The sequence below is a fragment of the Meles meles genome, chromosome 10, assembly GCF_922984935.1.
Source record: "Meles meles chromosome 10, mMelMel3.1 paternal haplotype, whole genome shotgun sequence".
Classification (NCBI taxonomy): Eukaryota; Metazoa; Chordata; class Mammalia; order Carnivora; family Mustelidae; genus Meles; species Meles meles.
The window spans coordinates 45,157,672-45,178,886 of record NC_060075.1 but is presented as its reverse complement, the minus strand read 5'-3'; the positions used below and the strand labels follow the sequence as shown (position 1 = coordinate 45,178,886).

General features: G+C 39.8%; 1 protein-coding gene and 1 pseudogene across 1 annotated transcript; both read right to left on the bottom strand.

The window, feature by feature from the left end:
- Positions 1-1,571: 1,571 nt before the first annotated feature.
- Positions 1,572-3,107, bottom strand: LOC123951510 (annotated as a pseudogene).
- Positions 3,108-12,861: 9,754 nt separating this feature from the next.
- On the bottom strand, positions 12,862-15,822 carry LSM5 (LSM5 homolog, U6 small nuclear RNA and mRNA degradation associated). Its single transcript, XM_046020901.1, has 5 exons — positions 15,748-15,822; positions 14,540-14,635; positions 14,259-14,286; positions 13,530-13,602; positions 12,862-13,123 (listed from the first exon to the last, which is right to left on the bottom strand). The coding sequence occupies exons 1-5, from the start codon at positions 15,791-15,793 to the stop codon at positions 13,091-13,093; spliced, it is 276 nt and encodes a 91-aa protein (XP_045876857.1). The 5' UTR covers positions 15,794-15,822; the 3' UTR covers positions 12,862-13,090.
- Positions 15,823-21,215: the final 5,393 nt, after the last annotated feature.

Here is a 21,215-nt window from a genome sequence, read left to right as displayed (position 1 = left end):
TATATTCTCTCCCTTTATTAAAATATAGCAGAATGCAGGTTCCCAAGCTCTGTCTAGCCAGGCAAATCCCCACCTTTATTTTTGATCTGAATTATTCAGATTGGATATTCCACCCAATGTTTATCTAAAGTTCAACTCTTCTCTTTAGCTATCTAGGTGGCAGGAGACCTCACTTAGGGAACTGTAGTAAACTATCAGCCTGTGGGTAATATAATCCTCAGTGAGGTTTTCCTCATCATCACTTTTGAAAATCTTTGAACATTATCCTAATGAAACAATTAAGATTTACTTATCAATACCTTTTTCTTGACATTCTCTTATCTATATTTTTCAGATTAAAAACTGCAGTTAAAATAATCATTGTCTGACAGATTTGCTGCTTCAGAATACAAAAAGCAAAAGTATATTTGATATGAATGAAATAAATACAGAAAGAAGATAGTGTTTAAATATGCATTTAGAAGCACTCATAGCAGATTTACCCATTTCTTCTATCAAAAAGCAAAAAAAAAAAAAAAAAAGAGGATCAAACTGAATAAGTGCTAATGGATTTAAGGTAGTCTTTATTTTGAGGGAAATCCACAACATAAGATTATTGAGGGGAAAATGAAGGATAGGGGGTCAAATACAATGCAAAACGAAAACAAAACAAAACAGAAGGATATATTACAGTGTACCTCAAAGAATTGGCAGTTCTGTGCGTCTTCCAACTTTAATTTGCAACCCACTAAGGCCATCAGAAATTGTTCATCGATATGATGGTAAGTTTGAAGAGACTAGTTCTGTTGCTGGACTTGACTTTGGAATTTTAAGACTCAGAAGTACAAGTAAGTGTGGGCAGTTACCACATGTCTTTAGAAGTGGTAGTTTAAAAGTTGTGGTGATAGTCCCAATTGCATTAGAGGCAATTAATAAAACTGCATTTAGTTATGATTAAATTGCCTCTGATTTGTCTAGTAGAAAATAAAAGACTCATTGGAATTTTTAGCTAAATAAAATTCTTTAAATTAAGCAAAATTGCTAACTAGTTTACTTGAACTCAAAAAGTCAATATTCAGGGTATCTCATGATTTTCTAATGTACACTCAAAAAGAAAGAGCTAATATCATTTTTATCCAAATAATATTATAATTACACATAAACTAATGCACAAAGTGCTTTAATAGGACGTTATCTTTGACAACCTCAGAAATATGTAAACTATGAATTTCCACAAAGGGATTATATAAGAAAATTACATAATTCTATGACTGTGGCTTCAGAGTATCATAAGAACAAAGGTAAAAGTTCCCCTTTACCACAAGGCAAAACGACACCAAAGCTTCTCATTCAAGACAAGTTCAATTAAAAGGAAAACAAACATTCCTCTAGCGCTAACCACTGTTTCCTAAAACCACAGAGATGTGCTCCAAAGTTTAAAACAGAAATCTGATGCTTTAATAGTCATCGTTCTGTATTTTACTGAATTCTAAAGTAAAAAAAAACTTTAATTCAGAATATCATGGATGAAATCATAATATTCTGGAGATATGAAGGACCATGACTAAGAGACATGTACTGTTGTCCACTCTTCAGAATGCGTCAGCCAGAATCACTGAAATACCCATAACTTGAATCTTAGAGCAGTGTTTCGTTTTGTCCTCTTCTTCTAGAATGGTGTGTGTGATGTCAACAGCTTCAGAGGCAGCATTACTAATTCTGCAAATAGCTGCCCCCAAGAAGAGTCCATGAGTAAAAACACCATAAACTTTAGTGGCTTTCTTGCCTGCATTTTGTGCTGATCATGTCATCCACGAGGATGGCCACCTGATCTTTAATTAATCACCAACCAGAATCATCTTACCCATCTCCATGACTCTCCTTCCTTCTCTGTGTTGCAAGGCAAATGCCACATTCAGTCTATCTGTGAATGATACAGCCTCTTGCTTTGTGGGCAAGGATGACACAGTTCCTCTGGTCTGCAATATTCTCTTGGTTCTATATGTGAGTCACTCACAGGGATAACACAGAAGCCCTGGATCTGAGCAGCATGTAGGCCCACGGTAATGATGTGATCTGCCCCAGCTAGTAGAAGCACAGAATGATTTGCATACAAGTACTTCTGGAGGTCATCCCAGGAAGCAAGTGGGGGAGCAGAGAAGTGTGTTACCTGGTGTGACAGGATGTGTTAATGCTGTTATGACAACTGGGGCTCCATCCCACTGGGGACCCTCCAAAAGACTGCACAGAACAACTGTCCCTACCTAGAAGCAAGAGAGCTTGGATTTTTATCCATCAACTCCCATCCCCATTAATTGAGAGCCACTCCTGGGGACAGTAATTCCCCAGCACTTCCAGGCATAGCATGCTCATTAGGCTGGAGAAAACCTTCAAACAGAATCATGTGATTGACTGGGTCATTGGCGTGACATGGGAACCGTCCACCCAAGTTACAAATGACCTCCATGGTGGGCCTCAGGGCTATCGCAGGGGGCATTGACAGCATCCTTTACAGTTCCCAGAATCCAATCCACAGGCAGACTCCTTAACCTCCACGTCTCAAACACAATGTCCTCTCTCAGATGTTCCTAGTGTCCATTTTAACTAGATTTATCTGGATTCAAACAGTAACTGGGTGGGGAATGGTTTCCCCACAGTGTGCATTAGCCCAGCCCCTAGCAATAGTTCAGGAAAGGACAAGACCTAACATGTACTAAGTATGCATAATAGGCCAGGTTCCATATATACATGGACTCAGGATAATGCTCAAAACAGCCCTATGTCATACATAATATCCTCCCAATTCTACATACATATACATATACATATACACATACACATACCTATGAGAACTGAGATCTAGAGAGAGAATAAACTCACTCCATCTCAAAAGGCTAGAAAGTGACACAGCCAAGAGCAAAACCAATGGTGGTTAACTCCAAAACCTCCTGGAGAAACCAGAGCCTCTTCACCTCTCAGGAAAAAGATTTCCCTTAGATCAAGGGACCCATGTTTAAAAAAAATTCCTGGAAACTTCAGAAAGCTCCAGTCCTCCTAGAGCTTTGGGTGAAGTGAATCTGACCGTCCCAAGACATCTTATCCTGAAATCATACCTGAACCTGAACCATGTAAACCACTCCTTAATACACACCCACTCAACACAAACCTTTTACATATCCAGCTATTTTTGCTGCTTTGAGTTTATGAGGAGGGACTGATGTGGAACAAGCCACAGGGCAGAAACTTAACATGTTACCTCCCTCTCGGGGCGGGGGACATTTTTCAGAGATAGGGATTACAGAAATTCAGCACCTATTAAGTGGAGAGATTCTGCCCACAGGTGGAATAAGTTTTAGAGTCTGGGTGATATAAGTGGCCGTCCATCATATGAGTTTTAAAACACTGATGCATCAGATCTTTGTGGCATTTTAATTTTTTTTTAAGATTTTATTTATTTATTTGACAGAGAGAGAGAGATCACAAGTAGGCAGAGAGGCAGGCAGAGAGAGGGGAGGAAGCAGGCTCCCCACTGAGCAGAGAGCCCAATGCGGGGCTCGATCCCAGGACCCTGGGATCATGACCTGAGCCGAAAGCAGAGGCTTTAACCCACTGAGCCGCCCAGGTGCCCCTCTTTGTGGCATTTTAGAAAGCTTCAGTGCTGGCTTCCCTGGGTGGCTCAGTTGGTTAAGTGTCTGCCATTGGCTAAATGTCTGCCTTTGGCTCAGGTCATGATCTGAGGGTCCTGGGATTGAGCCCCATATCGGGCTCCTTGCTCAGTGGGGAGTCTGCTTCTCCCTCTCCCTCTTCCTGCTACTTCCCTTTCTCTCCATCAAATAAATAAATAAAATCTTAAAAGAAAGAAAGAGAGAGAAAGAGAAAAAGGAACGAAGGAAAGAATAAAGGAAGAAAAGAAGAAAAGAAAGCTTCAGTGCCTTGGCATAGTCTATTCCCACTACCTAGAATGTTTTTCCCCTTTAGCAGGCAAACAAACATTGAAACTCAGCTCAATGATTATCTTTTCTGGAGAGCCTTTCCAGACTACTTGTAGTGGAGGTGATCACTCTCCCCTTCACTTTGTGTACCCACAGCCCCTCTTCCCACTCCATTTCTAGGAGTCCATTTCTAGCTCATTTGTGGTTCCCATCACTATGGAAAAGTCCTTAAGCTTCTACAATCTCCACCTGTGGCAATATGAACATCCAGTCTGGACCTACATGAAAACCTGGGCCAAACTGTCCCATTGAGCATATCACTTCTTCCCCATCCTTTTCTCACCCCCTTGCTGGCACAGGCTGCCTCTTGCCTGACTCAATTTTCTCCACTAATTAAATGTCACACTTCCAGCTGCAATCACCAAGAGATGCTCTCCAGACAATTCAGTAAAGGGAAAAATAAGGTCCTTCCCATTTCGTACTACCCTCATGAGATGTTGACCCATGAAGCTGGCTGAAACTAATGACAAATAACAGGGTTACTATGAGGACATGTTAATGTGACCCATGTCTCAAGGAGCAGCAATTATGAGACAAAAGGCCTTTCTTGCTTCCCACTCCCACACAAGCAAAATCCACCCTGCCCTCTCCACATGCTCCAACTCCAAAAGCTAATGCATCCCTCACACTGTACCACACTATGGAGATCTCTCCTAGCTTTCTGGCCAAGATGTGAGTTTCTGAAAGGCAGGCACAAAGTAAGTGCTTGATAAATGATTGCTTTATTAATGAATTAATGATAACCATGGACAAAATTTAAAATCTCCCTGCCTCTTTTATTCCCTCTAAAACTCAAAGCTAATTGCTTTGGAAGTTCGGCCATTTTCTGATTAATAAAGGCCACTTTCTCAATCTCAATCTTTAAAAAAAAAAAAAAAAGCTTCCTACTCTGATGTCTCTTCTTAATTCGACAAGTAGCACTTGAGCCCCTTTGCCCAAGCACTGTGCTTTGTGATAAAAGATTCAAAGATAACTAAAGGCTCAATTCTCAGAGAGAATGTTATAGACTAAGAGGCAAATGGACTGAATTGTTGAAATGGAAATGCTGTGATGGAAAACGATAAAAATAAGTTGATCCAGAAGCTCTTTAAACAATAGTGATACTGCCATTTATTGAGCACTTACTATATGGTTGAAACTATACTGGATACTTTACATATATTATCTTAATTTTTACAATTCTAAGAGGTCATAATCCCAATTTACAAATGAGGTAACTGAGGCCAAAGACATTAAGTAGTCACCTAAACTCACACAACTAATAAAGGATTAATTGGGATTAGGGTCCAGGTAAGTCTGATTCTGGAGCCCATGTTTTTATCCACAACACTATACTTAAAGATAATTTTTTTATAGGGGTACCTGGATGGTTCAGTTGGTTAAGCATCCAACTCTTGATTTTGGCTCAGGTCATGATTCAGGATCATGAGATCAAGCTCTCACATGAGGCTCCAAGCTCAGTGGAGTCTGCTTGTCCCTCTCCCTCCACCCCGCCCTTACTCGTGCACACACTCTCAAATAAGTATTTTTTTAAAAGATAAATTTTATAGTAAAAAAGACACTCATATAGAAAATATGAATGAAAAGATTCTTCTTTGTCAAAAATAAGTGCAAAATATTAAGGATTCAACCCTTTACCTGCCCTTGAGGTATGATCCAATAGTAAGTACAACAGAGTGTAAGACCAGAAATCTGAATCCAAAAGCAGGATCTGGGGAAAGGGCAAAAGCCTGGAAGCATGGACTTCAGCAACTCGCTGCCTGGTCCACAGTGCCCTCTACTGGTCAGTTTATGTCATTCATGATCTTTCTTAAATTTAAAAATAAAATGGGCACCAACCAGAGTCAGGGTCAGTCTTAGATAAAGTAGATTGTCTGTCAAAATGTTTTAATATTTAGTCCTTATTCTATTTGTGATACTTAGAAACAACCGCCTTCAAGTAGTTTCTTGTCTTATCCCTGTGAGTCTGACTGCTACCTTGCCTTCTAATACATTATCTACTTATTAAGTAATAATTAATAACTAATTAATTTCAGTAAGAAACATTGATGAATACAAAAACTGGTGGGTTAAAGTGGGATGACTAACAGGATATTTGCAAGGTCTTGGATAATCACCACACAAAACATTTAGTAAAAATGGGGGAAATTGTAACTTTACAATGGAGAAACCTGGCAATCATCAAAACTCAAGGTTATGAGATGCATGGGGAAGAACAGCATTACTCCTGCCTATGGACAAATTCCTCCTTGGTCCAGACCAAAGTCTGGCATTGGAGGCTGCAGATGAATAATTGCCTACGAAGGCTTGGCACTAACGATGTAAACTAGAACTCCACTAGTACTCCATAGTACACAAGGAACTTGGCTGCCTTGCAGTTTAAATGCAGCAAAAACTGTTCCATTCACTAACATATACAAGATTTTCATCTCTATCATCAAACCATGTTTCAATCACACCCACTTTAAAAACTATCCCTGCAACAGTCTCTACTCTAAGACGGTGGGGTTCAAGCTTTGGTGAGGATTCTAATTATCAGGGGAACTTGGGAACACTATAAAAATACAAAGGCCCAAGGCCCCACCCCACTTCAACAAGCCTGGACCACAGTGTTCTTTGCTAGTTTCTGAGTGATTCTGATAGTTTTTCAAACCAAAATTTGAGGGAAAACTCACAACAGTCATCGGTGCCAGCAAACCTTCTGCCTTTGCTGCTCTCATTTTTGCTAAGGCCTCACCACCACTTTAGGGCCCAGCACATGCAGCCCTGCCTCCAGAGAGGAAACAATACCGGTGGGAAAACAGCCACTCCCCAGCAACGTGCCAAAGTGAAAATCCTATATGGTCAGCACCTAATACAAGATCATTTCAGCTTCAAACCACCCATTTTATCCCACTGGAATATTCAATCACAGCATTTTCTTCCCAATTTTTATTTATTGTCTAGATACAGTACACTTCACCCATGCACCAAACATTTGGGAATTTTGAATCCAGTAACTACTATCCCTATCCAATAACTACTATCCCTATCGTTTAGAACAGTGATTTTCAACCATGGGTGATTATTTTGCCTTCAGAAGACATTTGGTAACATCTGGAGCCATGGTTGTCACAACTGGGGAAGAAGAGAAAGGATGCTCTTGGCATCTAGTGGGTAAAGGCCAGGGATGCTGCTAAATATCCTTCAATGCACAGGATGGTCCACATGACAAAGCATTATCCAGACAAAAATGTCAATAGTGTCAAGGTCAAGAGACCCTTATTTACAGTAGTACCCATTCTAAACAAATTGCAGCATAAGACAAAAGCAGAAGCAGATGGGAGTCATACTATCATCTTTATTACTGTTAAAGACTAGATTAAGAGATACCACTTATCTGTAGGTAAGAACCCCAGCAGACTCATCCACCTTGCAACAGGTAATTGCATGCCTCCCTAAGTGAAGTCAGCCTTCTCTAAAACTCCTAGCATGTTGAAGTTAAGAAAATGAGCTCCTTGTAGCTAACTCCTAGGGAAAAAATTAAGAGCTGAATATGACTGCCCATTTCCCATTGGGTGATAAGTAAAAAGGTAAAAAGAGGGCACTATTATATTTGATCCCCTTCCAAAGAGAAAGAAATAACAGGAGGAAAATATTCTCTAGCAAGAGTCAGAAGTTGGGGGAGCAAGGAACAAAATAGGCTCCTAGTAGCTCCTGAGAACCAACCCTTATATCTTTGGGGAAGCTTGCAAGCTAGCTGTTAAACCATTGGCAGCTTGAAATCAGCCACAGTAGGAGTATTTATACCATGAAACAAAACAAAACAAAACCAAACCACAAAGCAGTGCTTTGTTTTTTAGAAAAACAATAAATAAAGATGGATTAAAAAATAAAGAAAAAAGAAAGCTGGATCCTTTTTTGTTATGGAAACCCTAAAATTGAAGATGGATGCAAGATTTAAAAGATACAAGTGTGTATATATATATATATATATGTGTGTATATATCACCAAAAAATATAATCATACCAAAGAAGGCCTTTCTAATCCATGTGTACCAATAACAAAAATTCTAAGGGATGAGACTAACATATGACTACATAAAAATACATTATTTATGTCCAAAAAAGTACCAATAAAAGGCAAACTATAAATTGGGAAAATTATCTGCAAAATACATGACTAAGAGTAACCTCTTAACAATTCTTACAAATTTGCAAGAAAAAGACAAGCATCTCAATGGCAAAGCCTCATATAAGTAATCCATAAAATACAAATGAGTACAAAAGAAAACTTTAAACATACCAGGTTTTGCCTATCACAGTAGCAAGGCGAGGAGAAGACAGAACATAGCCAATGCTGGGAAGTGTGTAAAGAGCACTATGGAAAAAGAAGAAGAAGAAGAAGAAGAATACCATGAAAAACTGCTGAAAAAGTGCAGGATGATAGAAACTATTTGTTGGCAACATTACTGTACCCTTTAACCTCACATTATCAATTTCTTCCAAGAAAAATAAAAACATATAAAGAGTTAGACTACTGTGGCCAGTAGTAAAAATAGGCTAAATTATGGCATACCATTTAATGAAATATGATGCAAACACAAATATTATTGAAATATTTGACATGGAAAGATGTGCACCAATTAAATTTTTTTAAGGTCTTAAATGGGGCTAGAAAACAGTATATTCTGGATGAGCAAGTTTTTGTAAAAATAACGTGTATTATTGTACTGAGAAAGTCTAAGAGGCTATACAGCAGAAATGTAATGAATATTTCCTTTTTTACTTATCTCCATTTCTACAATCTATGTATATTACCCATATACTTTGCCTTTTTTTATTATTGAAGTACAGTCAATATATGTTATTAGTTTCAGGTGTATAACTTAGTGGTTCAAAAATGTTATATATTACACTGTGCTCACCATGACATGTGTAGTTACCATCTGTCACTGTATGTCATGACAATATTATATGCTATATTCCCTATGCTGTACTATTCATCTTCAAGACTTATTTATAACTGGAAGTTTGCTTGTTTTTAATTGGAGTTAATAGAACTTGAATTCAGTAGAAAAATCTTCATTTCAAGGCACCAGAGTTTAAACTGAATTTTGTAAGGAGCAAGATGGTGGAGGAGTAGGAGACCTAATATCATCAGGTCCCAGGAGTTCAGCTAGATAGTTATCAAACCATTCCGAACACCTACAAACTCAACAGGAGATAGAAGAGAAGAGCAGCAATTCTAGAACAGAAAAGTGACCACACTCTGGAAGGTAGGACGTGCGGAGAAATGAATCTGAGGCGACATATGGGAAGTTAGATGCGGGGGAGGGGCACAAAATCAGAACTTTTAGAAGTCTGCTCCGCTGAGGGATGTGGGTCCGGAAGCTAAGCAGGGGGGTGGAGCCCTTGCAGGGACAGTGTTATCTCAGGACCTGTGGGGTCACAGAAAGACCAGGGGTGTCTGAGTGTGGCAGAGCCCCCAGGTGTCAGAGCGGGGAAGCCGGCTGCAGAGATGGAGCCGAGAAGGGGCTCTCAGCTCGAAGTTACCTTAAACCATGATCTGAGACACAATCAGGCCACTGCTCTTTGAGCAGGGACTCCACAAATGGCAGGGAGATCCCCTCCTTCCTCCTCCGGGAATCTGCAAGGTTTGGAGACTCCAAACAGGCCACACGCCAGAGACAGAAATGCTCAGTCACAGGCTGGGTGAGCACAGCATGCAGCAGGAAACCAGGGAGAAAGGAGTGATTGACTGCTTTTCTCTGAGGGCACACTGAGGATTGGGGCCCCAAGCTCTCGGCTCCTACCAGCTGGAAATCAGGAGGCCGCCATCTTCATTCCCCGTCCTCCAGAGCTCCACAGCTCTACAGAAAGTGTTCACGGAACAAAAGCTTCTAAGAGCAAAGCCAAACAGATTACTTAGCCTGGCCCCTAGCAAGGTCGGTGTAATTCTGCCTTGGGCAAAGACATTTCAGAATCTCTACAACAGGCCTTTTCCCTTAGGAAATAGGCAAGAACATCCAGCCAAGACCAAGTTCACTGATCAATGAGAACTGTAAAACGTCAGAAATATGGGAATACACTATATGGAATTCATAGCTTTTTTCCAATGATTCTTTAGTCTTTCAAAGTAAAATTTTTTAAATTTTATTTTTTCTTATTCTATTTTAAAAATTTTTTCCACTTTCCTATTTTAACATTTTTTAACTATTTTATCTTTTCAGTACCTTTTAAAAAATCTTTAATTTTCATTGTTAAAGTCATATTCTATCCCTTCATTCTATTTAACCTTATTTCTTGTATACATATAGGTTTTTCTTTCTTTAAAATTTTGGGATACAGTTTCTCCTAACAGATCAAAGTATATCCTAAATCTAGCACATGGTTTTGTTCTAGTCACCAGCCTGATCACACTCTTTACCATATATATTTATCTATATCTATATATCTATATAGATAATATATATTTTTCCCCTCTCCTTTATTCTCCCAGTTTTGGGTCTCTTCAGATTTGGTTAGGGTATATTTTTCTGTATTTTAGTATTTTAGTATTTTGCTCTCTCATTCCTCTATTCTTATCTGGATAAAACGACAAGGGGGAAAAACTCACCTCAAAAAAAAAAAAAAAAGAACAAGAGGGAGTACCGACAGATAGGGACTTAATCAATACGGACATTAGTAAGATATCAGATCTAGAGTTCAGAATGATGATTATCAAGGTGCTAGCTGGGCTTGAAAAAAGTATGGAAGATACTAGAGAATCTCTTTCTGGAGAAATAAAATCAGTTGCATTTCTATATACCAACAGCAAGACAGAAGAGAAACTAAGTAGTCAATCCCATTTACAATTGCACCCAAAACAGTAAGATATCTAGGAATAAACCTAATCAGAGGCAAAGAATCTGTACTCAGAAAACTACGATGTACTCATGAAACAAATTGAGGAAGACACAAAGAAATGGAAAAATGTTCCATGCTCATGGATACCTAAAGCAATCTACACGTTTAATGCAATCCCTATCAAAATACCATCAGTTAAAAAAAAAAAAAATACCATCAGTTGTTTGTTTTTTTTTTCCAAAGAAATGGAACAAATAATCCTAAAGTTTATATGGAATCATAAAAGACCCCAAAAAGCCAGAGGAATGTTGAAAAAGAAAACCAAAGTTGGCAGCATCACAATTCCGGACTTCAAGCTCTATTACAAAGCTGTCATCATCAAGACAGCATGGTACTGGCACAAAAACAGACACATAGATCAATGGAACAGAATAGAGAGCCCAGAAATAGACCCTCAACTCTATGGTCAACTAATCGTCGACAAAGCAGGAAAGAATGTCCAATGGAAAAAAAGACAGTTTCTTCAACAAATGGTGTTGGGAAAATTAGACACATGCAGAAGAATAAAACTGGACCATTGCCTTACACCACACACAAAAATAGACTCAAAATGGATCAAAGAGCTCAATGTGAGACAGGAATCCATCAAAATCCTTGAGGAGAAAACAGGCAGCAAGCTCTTTGATCTCAGCCACAGCGACTTCTTCCTAAAAACATCACCAGAGGCAAGGGAAGCAAGGGCAAAATGAACTATTGGGACTTCATCAAGATCAAAAGCTTTTGCACAGCAAAGGAAACAGTCAACGAAACCAAGAGACAACCAATAGAATGGGAGAAGGTATTTGCAAAGGGTTAGTATCCAAAATCTATAAAAAACTTATCAAACTCAACACCCAAAGAACAAATAACCCGATCAAGAAATGGGCAGGGGGCGCTGGGTGGCTCAGTTGTGAAGCGTCTGCCTTCAGCTCAGGTCATGATCCCGGGTCCTGTGATCAAGCCCCACATCAGGCTCCCTGCTCTGTGGGAAGCCTGTTCTCCCTCTACCACTCCCCCTGCTTGTGTTCCCTCTCTCACTGTGTCTCTCTGTCAAATAATTAATTAAAATCTAAAAAAAAAAAAAAAATGAGCAGAAGACATGAACAGACATTTCAGCAAAGAGGACATTGAAATGGCCAACAGACACATGAAAAAGTGCTCTACATCACTCGCCATCAGGGAAATACAAATCAAAATGACTGTGAGATACCACCTCACACCAGTTAGAATGGCTAAAATTAGCCAGTCAGGAAACAACAGATGTTGGTGAGGATGCAGAGAAAGGGGAACCCTCCAACATTATTGGTGGGAATGGAAGCTGGTGCAGCCACTCTGGAAAACAGTATGGAGGTTCCTCAAAGTGTTAAAAATCGATCTACCCTACGATCCAGACAACTGCAATACTGGGTATTTACCCTAAAGATACAAATGTAGTGATCTGAAGAGGCACGTGCACCCGAATATTTATAGCAATGTCCACAATAGCCAAACTACGGAAAGAGCCTAGATGTCCATCAACAGATGAATGGATAAAGAAGATGTGATACACACACACACACACACACACACAAATGGAATACTATGCAGCCGTCAAAAACCCAGAATCCCGCCATTTGCAATGATGTGGATGGAACTAGAGGGTATTATGCTAAGTGAAATAAGTCAGTCACAGAAAGACAATTATCATATGATCTCTCTGACATGAGGAATTTGAGAGGCAGGGCAGGTTGTAGGGGAAAGGAAAAAAAAAATGAAACAAGATGGGATGGGGAGGGAGACAAACCATAAGAGACTCTTAATCTCAGGAAACAGCCTGAGGGTTGCTGGAGGGGAGGGGAATGGGAAGGATAGGGTGGCTGGGTGATAGGCATTGGGGAGGGTATGTGCTATGGTGAGTGCTGTGAATTGTTTAAGACTGATGATTCACAGACCTGCACTCCTGAAACAAATAATATATTGTATGTTAAAAAAAAAAATAACTATAATCTTTGTTACACTGGTTATTGCAGTACAAAAAATAAAATGACAGTTAACCAAAAACGCTTTTATTTTAGTATTCAAAGAACAAACTGTTCTTCTTTTTCCAAGATAATAATGATTAATTTACAAAAATGGGCATTTACAATGCATCTTCAAAACATTTCCCTTTAACGGGAAACTCAGCTTTACAGAATCCAAACATTAAAAGGTTAAAAAAAAATGTCTATCTTGTTGTCATTATAACACAAAACAGTTAAGTCAAGGAAATCCATTCATACTTCAGGACCTTCTCCTCCAGGAACCAGCTGCATAGAAGGAAAAAGAGTATTAGTAACACCACCACCCACACCATCTAAAAAGCCCTCCTCATCCATCAAAGCCACTGTGCCTCTCTGCTCCTCCCTCACACTCCCATTTTCTCTAGGTCATTGCTTCTGTTTACAATTCACAATATCATCAATTAATATTGAGAGTCTAAATAATTCTTGGCAAACAAAAAGATTTAAAAGCCCAAGCAAACTAATCTCCAAGCCTACTGTCATTTTCAGCTCAGCTTTAGAGCCTTGATCACAAGAGCATCTCCTTCCCAACTTAAACGCCACTGGGCCATGAACACTTATTTAGTCGAGGTAGGTAATCTGTAATACCTGCCTCACAAAAAATGGGCTAGTGTCTGAAACAACAACAACGAAAACAGCTTCACTGTCTTACCATTGTTATATTATTTCCATTTAGCAAAATTTGATCTAATTTAGTGATCCTTCTTCCTTCTGGTGTGATTTCACTAAAAGGAGAAATAAAATATAATCAAGATAAACAATGAAAGTCAAAGTCAACATTCTAATCCCTAAAAAGTTATTCTTGAATATAAATGAATGTGAGGTCAAGCAATTCTATCTGTGGTTTTAGGGGACATAGGTCATCCACTGGATGACCAAAAGCAACATAGTGAACTGACTGGCCTAAGATCCATATGCACTAGGGCCGATCTTCATAAAAGAAGCTGAAACTTGCCAAGAATATCAAACATGAAATGGAATGTTTACTATTAAACCAATCTGTAATCATCCCAATTTTGAAAGCAGACAATGGTTGTGATCTTTATAACTAATATAATAGAGCCATCATTTATATTTTATGTTATAGTTAAATGCTCCCACTATCAGTACCTTGATTTGCCTGAGCCCAAACATTCTCGCCTGTTTTTAGTTTCTTTTGTGTTAAAGCTCTGTCTCCATTAACTTCCTAACAATTCATTAATAATTACATGGTAACTGCAGGATCCAATTTTACCAGAGTCAGGAGAAAAAATTTCTATCTCTAAGGTATTTCGAACAGGCAATGTTTTCTCATAAATCATTTTAAATTCACTAATACTAAAATTGACTTAAAGAGAGATCCCCCCCCCCAGCCATTTCTTTAATTTTTAATACTACTCACAATTCAGTGACATCCTCCAGTACCATATCTGAAATTTGCTGTCAAGGTTAAATTTACTCTGGCTTCTACCTTTATTCAGTTTTAATTACAATGTTTAATGCAATGGCTCAAATACTTGTAAGTGGCAGGAACTTTTTCTTCTTTCAGTACACACACCTCTTAGAACACTATCATGCTGAGAATAAATTTTTATTATAATAATCAGCAAGTACTAACTGTCGATATTCTTACTTCTGTTCTTACTCAAGGAAAACCCACACCACCACTTTTCAAAAGGATACTGACAAAGTCATCAAATCCCAAAAGTGTGCCAACAATTTCTTTATCACTCTTCATCACAATGTGAATTCTTGATCCTATACATTTGTCCACAAGCTCTATATATTTAAAAAAAAAAGAAAAGGGGGGGAAGAAAAAGATTATTTTACCTATTCATTATTTCAACAAATACTTGTGTGCTACTGGCACTTGTTACTTGCATATGGTGAAAGATAAACCAGGAATTCATTCAAAAACCTTAGATCTTATAGCACATATCCCTGTTGCATAATTAACGAAAATTTTCTTTTTACCACTTACCTCTCCTTTGTTGAAGTTTATCACAGTTTATGATTTTATGTTAGTTTAGGTTATCTAATTAACACATGAATGCCCAACATCAGAGTCTGAGTCCCATGAGAGCAGAGACTGTGGTTGTTTTCCCCTAACTATATCCTCAATGGTCAATGCCTGGCATACACCAAGCATTCAAAAAGTTTGTGGAATGAAGGAATGAAAACTTCTAAGTTACAGCCACCTCTAATAAATCAACTCTTCATCGACAAAAATTTGCGAGGCACAGTCGTCTTCACCAGAGATTTCTTCCTGTCACTATTTCTGTGCTCTGAAAGCAGTCTGAACATCTCTTTAGCAGGCTTAGCATTACTTAGCATGACGTTTACTTGTCCAGTGTTCTAGCTCCTCCAATGGTTTGTGTGCTATTTGAAGGCAATGGGTGTGATTTAAATTTGTCGAATAGTGACCAGCCATTGTGTCTAGTGCATAGAGGCTCATTAACTGCTGAGTAACAAAACCAGTTTCCAGATATCTCTTTTAAGCTCATCCCAGGAGCCAGTGCTTCTCTCAAAAACCAGCCATACAACAGGGTCTTATCTGGGGTGCTTAAATGCCAGGGGAGGAGTGCGTGTGCTACCCATGACTGTAGAGGCAAGCCCACAACAGAGACGACTGACGACGCATTACTAAGTGTGGACCTTTCCGGTGACGTTTGGTTGGGGAGTCACAAGTCCCCGCCTCAAGGACCCCACCACGCTGAAAACGCCTGGGCGGCCGGAGGCCACAGAGACTTGGGAGCCCAGGGACGAGGAGCGGAGGGTAAAGCACTTCCTCGACACATTTCCCCCAAAACTCGGCTAAAGGCTACTTCAGCCTCAGCCCCTTGGCCCCAAAAACTTAACTTGAACACCCCGGTCCCCAACCCCACGATTACCTAGTGGCAGCAACTGCGACGGGTTAGTGGTAGCGTTAGCCGCCATGGCTACGCCGGAAGTGGCCTGCCCGCAACGACGTTCGCACGGCGAGTTTGAAAGAGCGCGCTTCCGCTCCACGCCCCCGCCCCACCTCTCCCGCAGCCCGGGCAGGCTCGACCAATCTGAGACCGAACGTGTGATCCAACCAGTCCGCGGAGTCGCGCCCAGCCGCTTCTTTCCCGGGAAGAGTTTCTGTCCACTGAACAATGTGTAGTCTCGGCAGTTACCCGTTTCCCCAGGCTCCGACAGACGTTAAAGGTATCTTGCCTTGTGAATAAAGTCTTCCTGTAACCCAGGTTTTGCAAACCACAGCAACCTTTGAGTCGTCTTATTGCCCCTATGAAGATGCATCTCACCTCAAGCCAGGATCTTTCTGCAGACCAAACCAATTCATTTTTTCCGCGACCAATTCACTGTGTTGCAGTGTTTGTAAAAACCATTTTTGAAAGAATGTACTCCTGGGGAGCCTGGGTGGCTCAGTAGCTTAAGCCTTCAACTCTTGATATCAGCTTAGGTCTTGATAGCAGGTTGTGGATTCAAGTCCCTGGTTGGGCTCCACGCTGGGTGTGCAGCCTACTTAAAGAAGGAGAGACAAAGAATCTATGGCTTCTTTTAAAAGTCCAGTGCGTTAAAAACCCACAACCAGCATTTTTTTAACTTTTCTAAGGTGGAAATTTAAAATTCATTTTCTTTTTATTTCTACTACCTTATCATTCTTGTCATATCTAGGAGTCTAATTTATTACAGACTACGTGTTCACTTTCAACACTCACTGTCTTGTCTAACAAGCAACCAGCAGATGTCACTCTCTGTTAAAGTCATTGCACTTAGGAAACCATGCTTTTGCACTTGTTCTTTTTAAGATTTTTTTTTTTTTTTTTTTTTTTTTTTTTTTGACAGAGACACAGTGAGAGAGGAAATACAAGCAGGTGGAGTGGGAGAAGGAAAAGCAGGCGTCCCGCTGAGCGGGGAGCCGGATTTGGGGCTGCATCCCAGGACTCTGGGATCATGACTTGAGCCGAAGGCAGAGGCTTAAGCACTGAGCCACACAGGCACCCTTGCACTTCTCTTTTTAAAAGAATAGAAAGCAAATTCTTTGCATTAAGTATGTTTTATATTTGTATCCCAGGAACATAAAGCTGAAGAGTCTAAACAGGAGTCCAGAAAGAGCATCATTCGTTCATACAACAGATAGTTGTAATGCCTCCATCATTCTTTCATTGAACAAATATGCATTTAGTTACACACTACTTGGCATTTTTGCTGAGTATAAAACAGTGTACAAAACAACTACAACGTCTTCTGCCCTTGTAGGAGCTTAAGGATGAATGCGGGGAGAAAGATTACTAACAAACATTATGTACAAGGCATATGAAATTTAGCATATAAAGCAAAAAGACCTCTTAGTTTCAGGGACCCCAGAGAACTAGAGATCCTTGGTGTGATTTAAGGAAATGTCGGTAAGAAGATTCAGAAGTCCTAACAGATGACTCCTTCAGTTCTAAACTTCCTAGGGTTCAGACTTCTAAACACCAAACCAATTCTGGTTTTTTGGGTTTTATGGGGTGGGTTTTGTTTTTCTTTTTGTTTTTTGCATTTCACACCTACTGAGCACCTACTGTGTGCCTGAAAACTTAGATACACTTAATTAAAATTTTTATGACTATCGTGTGAGACAGGTGTTCAAATGGAATTCCTCATGCTCAGAGAGGTTAGATAACTTGCCCGCATAGGCAGTTTGGGAAATTTCACAGAGAAATTGATAGAAGTCTAGCCTTGAAGGGTTATAAGAACTGGATAGGCAGAAAGGGGGCAGGAGCTGCCTTTCAAGCAGAGGGAACACCATGTGCAGTTGGCATGTGCCCACCACCAAACCTATTTGCTGCACTTTTATTTCAATTTTACATACTTCTAACTTTGGCATAAAACTCTTCCCTCCCCAAATGTTTTCCTTTAACTCCAGTCCTTAATGATCTTACTTTATTACATTTCAGATGGTCTAGCCACAAGTTCTGGTAAAATCCTGCTCATCCTTCAAGACCTGCTCAAATGTGACCATGTCTGTGAAGTTTCTCTGACCTGCAGATTTGGTAGGCTCTCTCGTTGTTTCACAATGTTAACAGTTCTTAAAATTCTCTCAATGTATTCTCCTATAATTATCCTTATGGGGGGTTACCTCCCTCCCCAAAGACCGTGATTTCCTCAATGTCAAGAATTTTGGTAAGCAGTAGAGTACAGAAATTACATTCATTTGTTCTGAAGTTAAGTGACTTTGGTTCAGATCCTATCCCTACTTCAATTCCTTCTAGTCATTTGACCTTCAGCAAGCTATTTAACCTTTCTAAGTGTCCATTTACCCACTGGAAAAAATGAGAATAATAGTATCTACTTTAGGATTGTTATGAAGATTTTTTTTTAAAGATTTTATTTATTTATTTGACAGACAGAGATCACAAGTAGGCAGAGAGGCAGGCAGAGAGAGAGAGGAGGAAGCAGGCTCTCCACTGAGCAGAGAGCCCGACGCGGGGCTCGATCCCAGGACCCTGGGATCATGACCTGAGCCGAAGGCAGAGGCTTTAACCCACTGAGCCACCCAGGCGTCCCTAGGATTGTTATGAAGATTAAATGAAATAATCCATGAAAAATGGCCAGCAGACTGACACACAGTGCCTATCCGTTAAATGTAAGCTATTATTGCTTATCTTTATTTCCTAATACTTATTAACATGATGGTTGGCTTAGAGTAGGTGCTACAAAAGCTAGCATTGCTAGCTGGTTTCACATTTATCTTGTTTCATAACCAGACATAGATGAGGCAAAAAAAAATTTTTTTTAAGATTTTATTTATTTGTGTGAAGAAAGAGAGAGCACACAAGCAGGGCAAGCAGGGGGAGCAGCAGGCAGAGGGAGAAACAGGCTCCCCACTGAGCAAGGACCCTGTGATCATGACCTGAGTCAAAGGCGGATGCTTAACCAACTGAGCAACGCATCCCTTTAATTTCTTTTGATGCACTGTGCCTACCACACTTCCAGGTATATTGTAGGGTCTAATAAATGTTCTTTAAATTGATTCTCACTATTTATTCATCCTCATCAATATTCTGCTTAATCTTCATAAGATTCTAAAGACTAAGTAATGCCAAATTTGTTTGTAAAGCCCTTTTCTTTTCCTGGTTTTCTTTTCTATTTCTATTCTTGTTTTATTTTCACCACACCATAATGAGAGTAGGGACCAAATTCAAAGCACTCTCGCTACTTAATAGACTTTAAAATTCAGGAAAAATATAATTTCAGAAAGTCAATACTTTGTTTTCCATTAGCAATTTTCAATACTATCGATAAAGAAGTAAGTCTCTCTATACTCTGAAAAAAGAGATATAGTTCATTTACACAGTAGAGTTAATGGGGATTGCACGGAGTGGTTTTATTTTATCACGTTCTCTCCTGAGGCAAGATACAAAAAGAAACAACAGTCCAATTCCAGATGGAGAATTTTTAATGAACTTGAAAACATGTCATTGCTCTGTATCTCTAGGGTTTTTCTCCCCTTAGCTCTTACTTACAGAGCTGACATAAGATAGAATCCATAATTCATCATAAAATATAAGTAACTTGAAGAGGCTCTTCAATTTATTTTTTTTTTAAGATTTATTTATTTGACAGAGAGAGAGACCACAAGTAGGCAGAGAGGCAGGCAAAGACAGAGAGAGAGGGAAGCAGGCTCCCTGCTGAGCAGAGAGCCCGATGTGGGACTCGATCCCAGGACCCTGAGATCATGACCTGAGCCGAAGGCAGCGGCTTAACCCACTGAGCCAGCCAGGCACCCCGAGGCTCTTCAATTTATTATGTGTTCAGAGAAGCACTTCTAATTTTTTCCCTGGTGGTAAATGTCATCATAAAAATACATGCAAAAGCTTCCTTTCAATATAATGTTCAGAAAATATTCTGTTATCTCAAATTATTTACAATCTTGGTCATCTTCCAACATTTAAAATAAGTAGAAATTTCTATTTTTTTCCCTCAACAGCTATTTGTCCTTAAAGACAATATCTTGTTCGTGAATTTATTCTATATTAATACAGCTCATTTAAAAAACAATGTAAGGTCACCTGGGTGGCTCAGTCAACTAAACGTCTTTTTTCAGCTCAGGCCATGATCCCAGGGTCCTGGGATTAAGCCCCATGTCAGGCTCCCTGCTCAGTGGGGAGTCTGCTTCTCCCTCTCCCCACCTCTTGCGTGTGCTCTCTTTTGCTATCTCTTTCTCAAATAAATAAATAAATAAAATCTTTTAAAAACAAACACAGTGGGGGCGCCTGGGTGGCTCAGTGGATTAAGCCGCTGCCTTCGGCTCAGGTCATGATCTCAGGGTCCTGGGATCGAGCCCCGCATTGGGCTCCCTGCTCTGCGGGGAGACTGCTTCCTCCTCTCTCTCTGCCTGCCTCTCTGCCTACTTGTGATCTCTCTCTCTGTCAAACAAATAAATAAAATCTTAAAAAAAAAAAAACAAACCACAATGTAAAGGTTGTCATTCTAGACTGTTAAGTGACCAGCCTATATATTTAGAGATGGAAAATTTTCTGGAAATTCCCTTGTTTACTTTCTCTCCCAGTTTTCCTAATAACATACTTCTTAAGCATTTGGGCAACATAATAGTTATGAATAAATGATTTAATCTTAGTTGGAAGGTCTAGGATGCAAAGTGTTACAGATTTTTATAAAGCTGTAACTGAGGGGCGCCTGGGTGGCTCAGTGGGTTAAAGCCTCTGCCTTCTGCTCAGGTCATGATCTCAGGGTCCTGGAATCGAGCCCCGCATCGGGCTCTCTGCACAGCAGGGACCCTGCTTCCCTTCCTCTCTCTGCCTGCCTCTCTGCCTGCTTGTGATCTCTGTCAAATGAAAAAAAAAAAAAAGCTTTAACTGAGTCTCCTGCACAGTGAATTAAGTAATTGGTGTTCACTATAGATATAAAGTTCTTTTAAAGAGATTTTTACTTTACAGTGAAAGAGAGAGCACAAGCAGGGGGAGCAGCAGAGGGAGAGGGAGAAGCAAGCTCCCCGCTGAGCAGGGAGGGAGGGGTGCTGGGCTAGATCCCAGGATTTTGGGATCAAGACCTGAGCAGAAGGCAGATACCTAACTGACTGAGCCACCCCAATGCCCTACCCTTAAATCTTTTTAAAAAGACTGTTCTATTAGACTTTAATTTGGGGTATGCCAATTGTGGAAAATATTGAGGCAGGTGGAAAAAAAAACTGTAAGATATTCTGCATGCAGGGAATACTATAATTTCACACACCGTTCTGAACCAACACCAAGAATTTTCTAATATAGTAAAGAAATGGGAGAAACACCTTGAAAGATTTCTACAGTATTTTTATTAGCATTAACACACTCCTGCTGAATCATAGAAGCTAAATTCATTTATAGGAAGC

What these genes read in the sequence shown, in the direction of transcription:
- LSM5 (XM_046020901.1), bottom strand. Translation starts at nt 15,793, where the DNA reads ATGGCGGCTAACGCTACCACTAACCCGTCGCAGTTGCTGCCACTAG. An exon ending in GTCGCAGTTGCTGCCACTAG is followed by an intron (nt 14,636 to 15,747) that starts GTAATCGTGGGG and finishes TTAAATATATAG; the next exon opens with AGCTTGTGGACAAATGTATA. An exon ending in GGGATTTGATGACTTTGTCA is followed by an intron (nt 14,287 to 14,539) that starts GTATCCTTTTGA and finishes AGCAAATTTCAG; the next exon opens with ATATGGTACTGGAGGATGTC.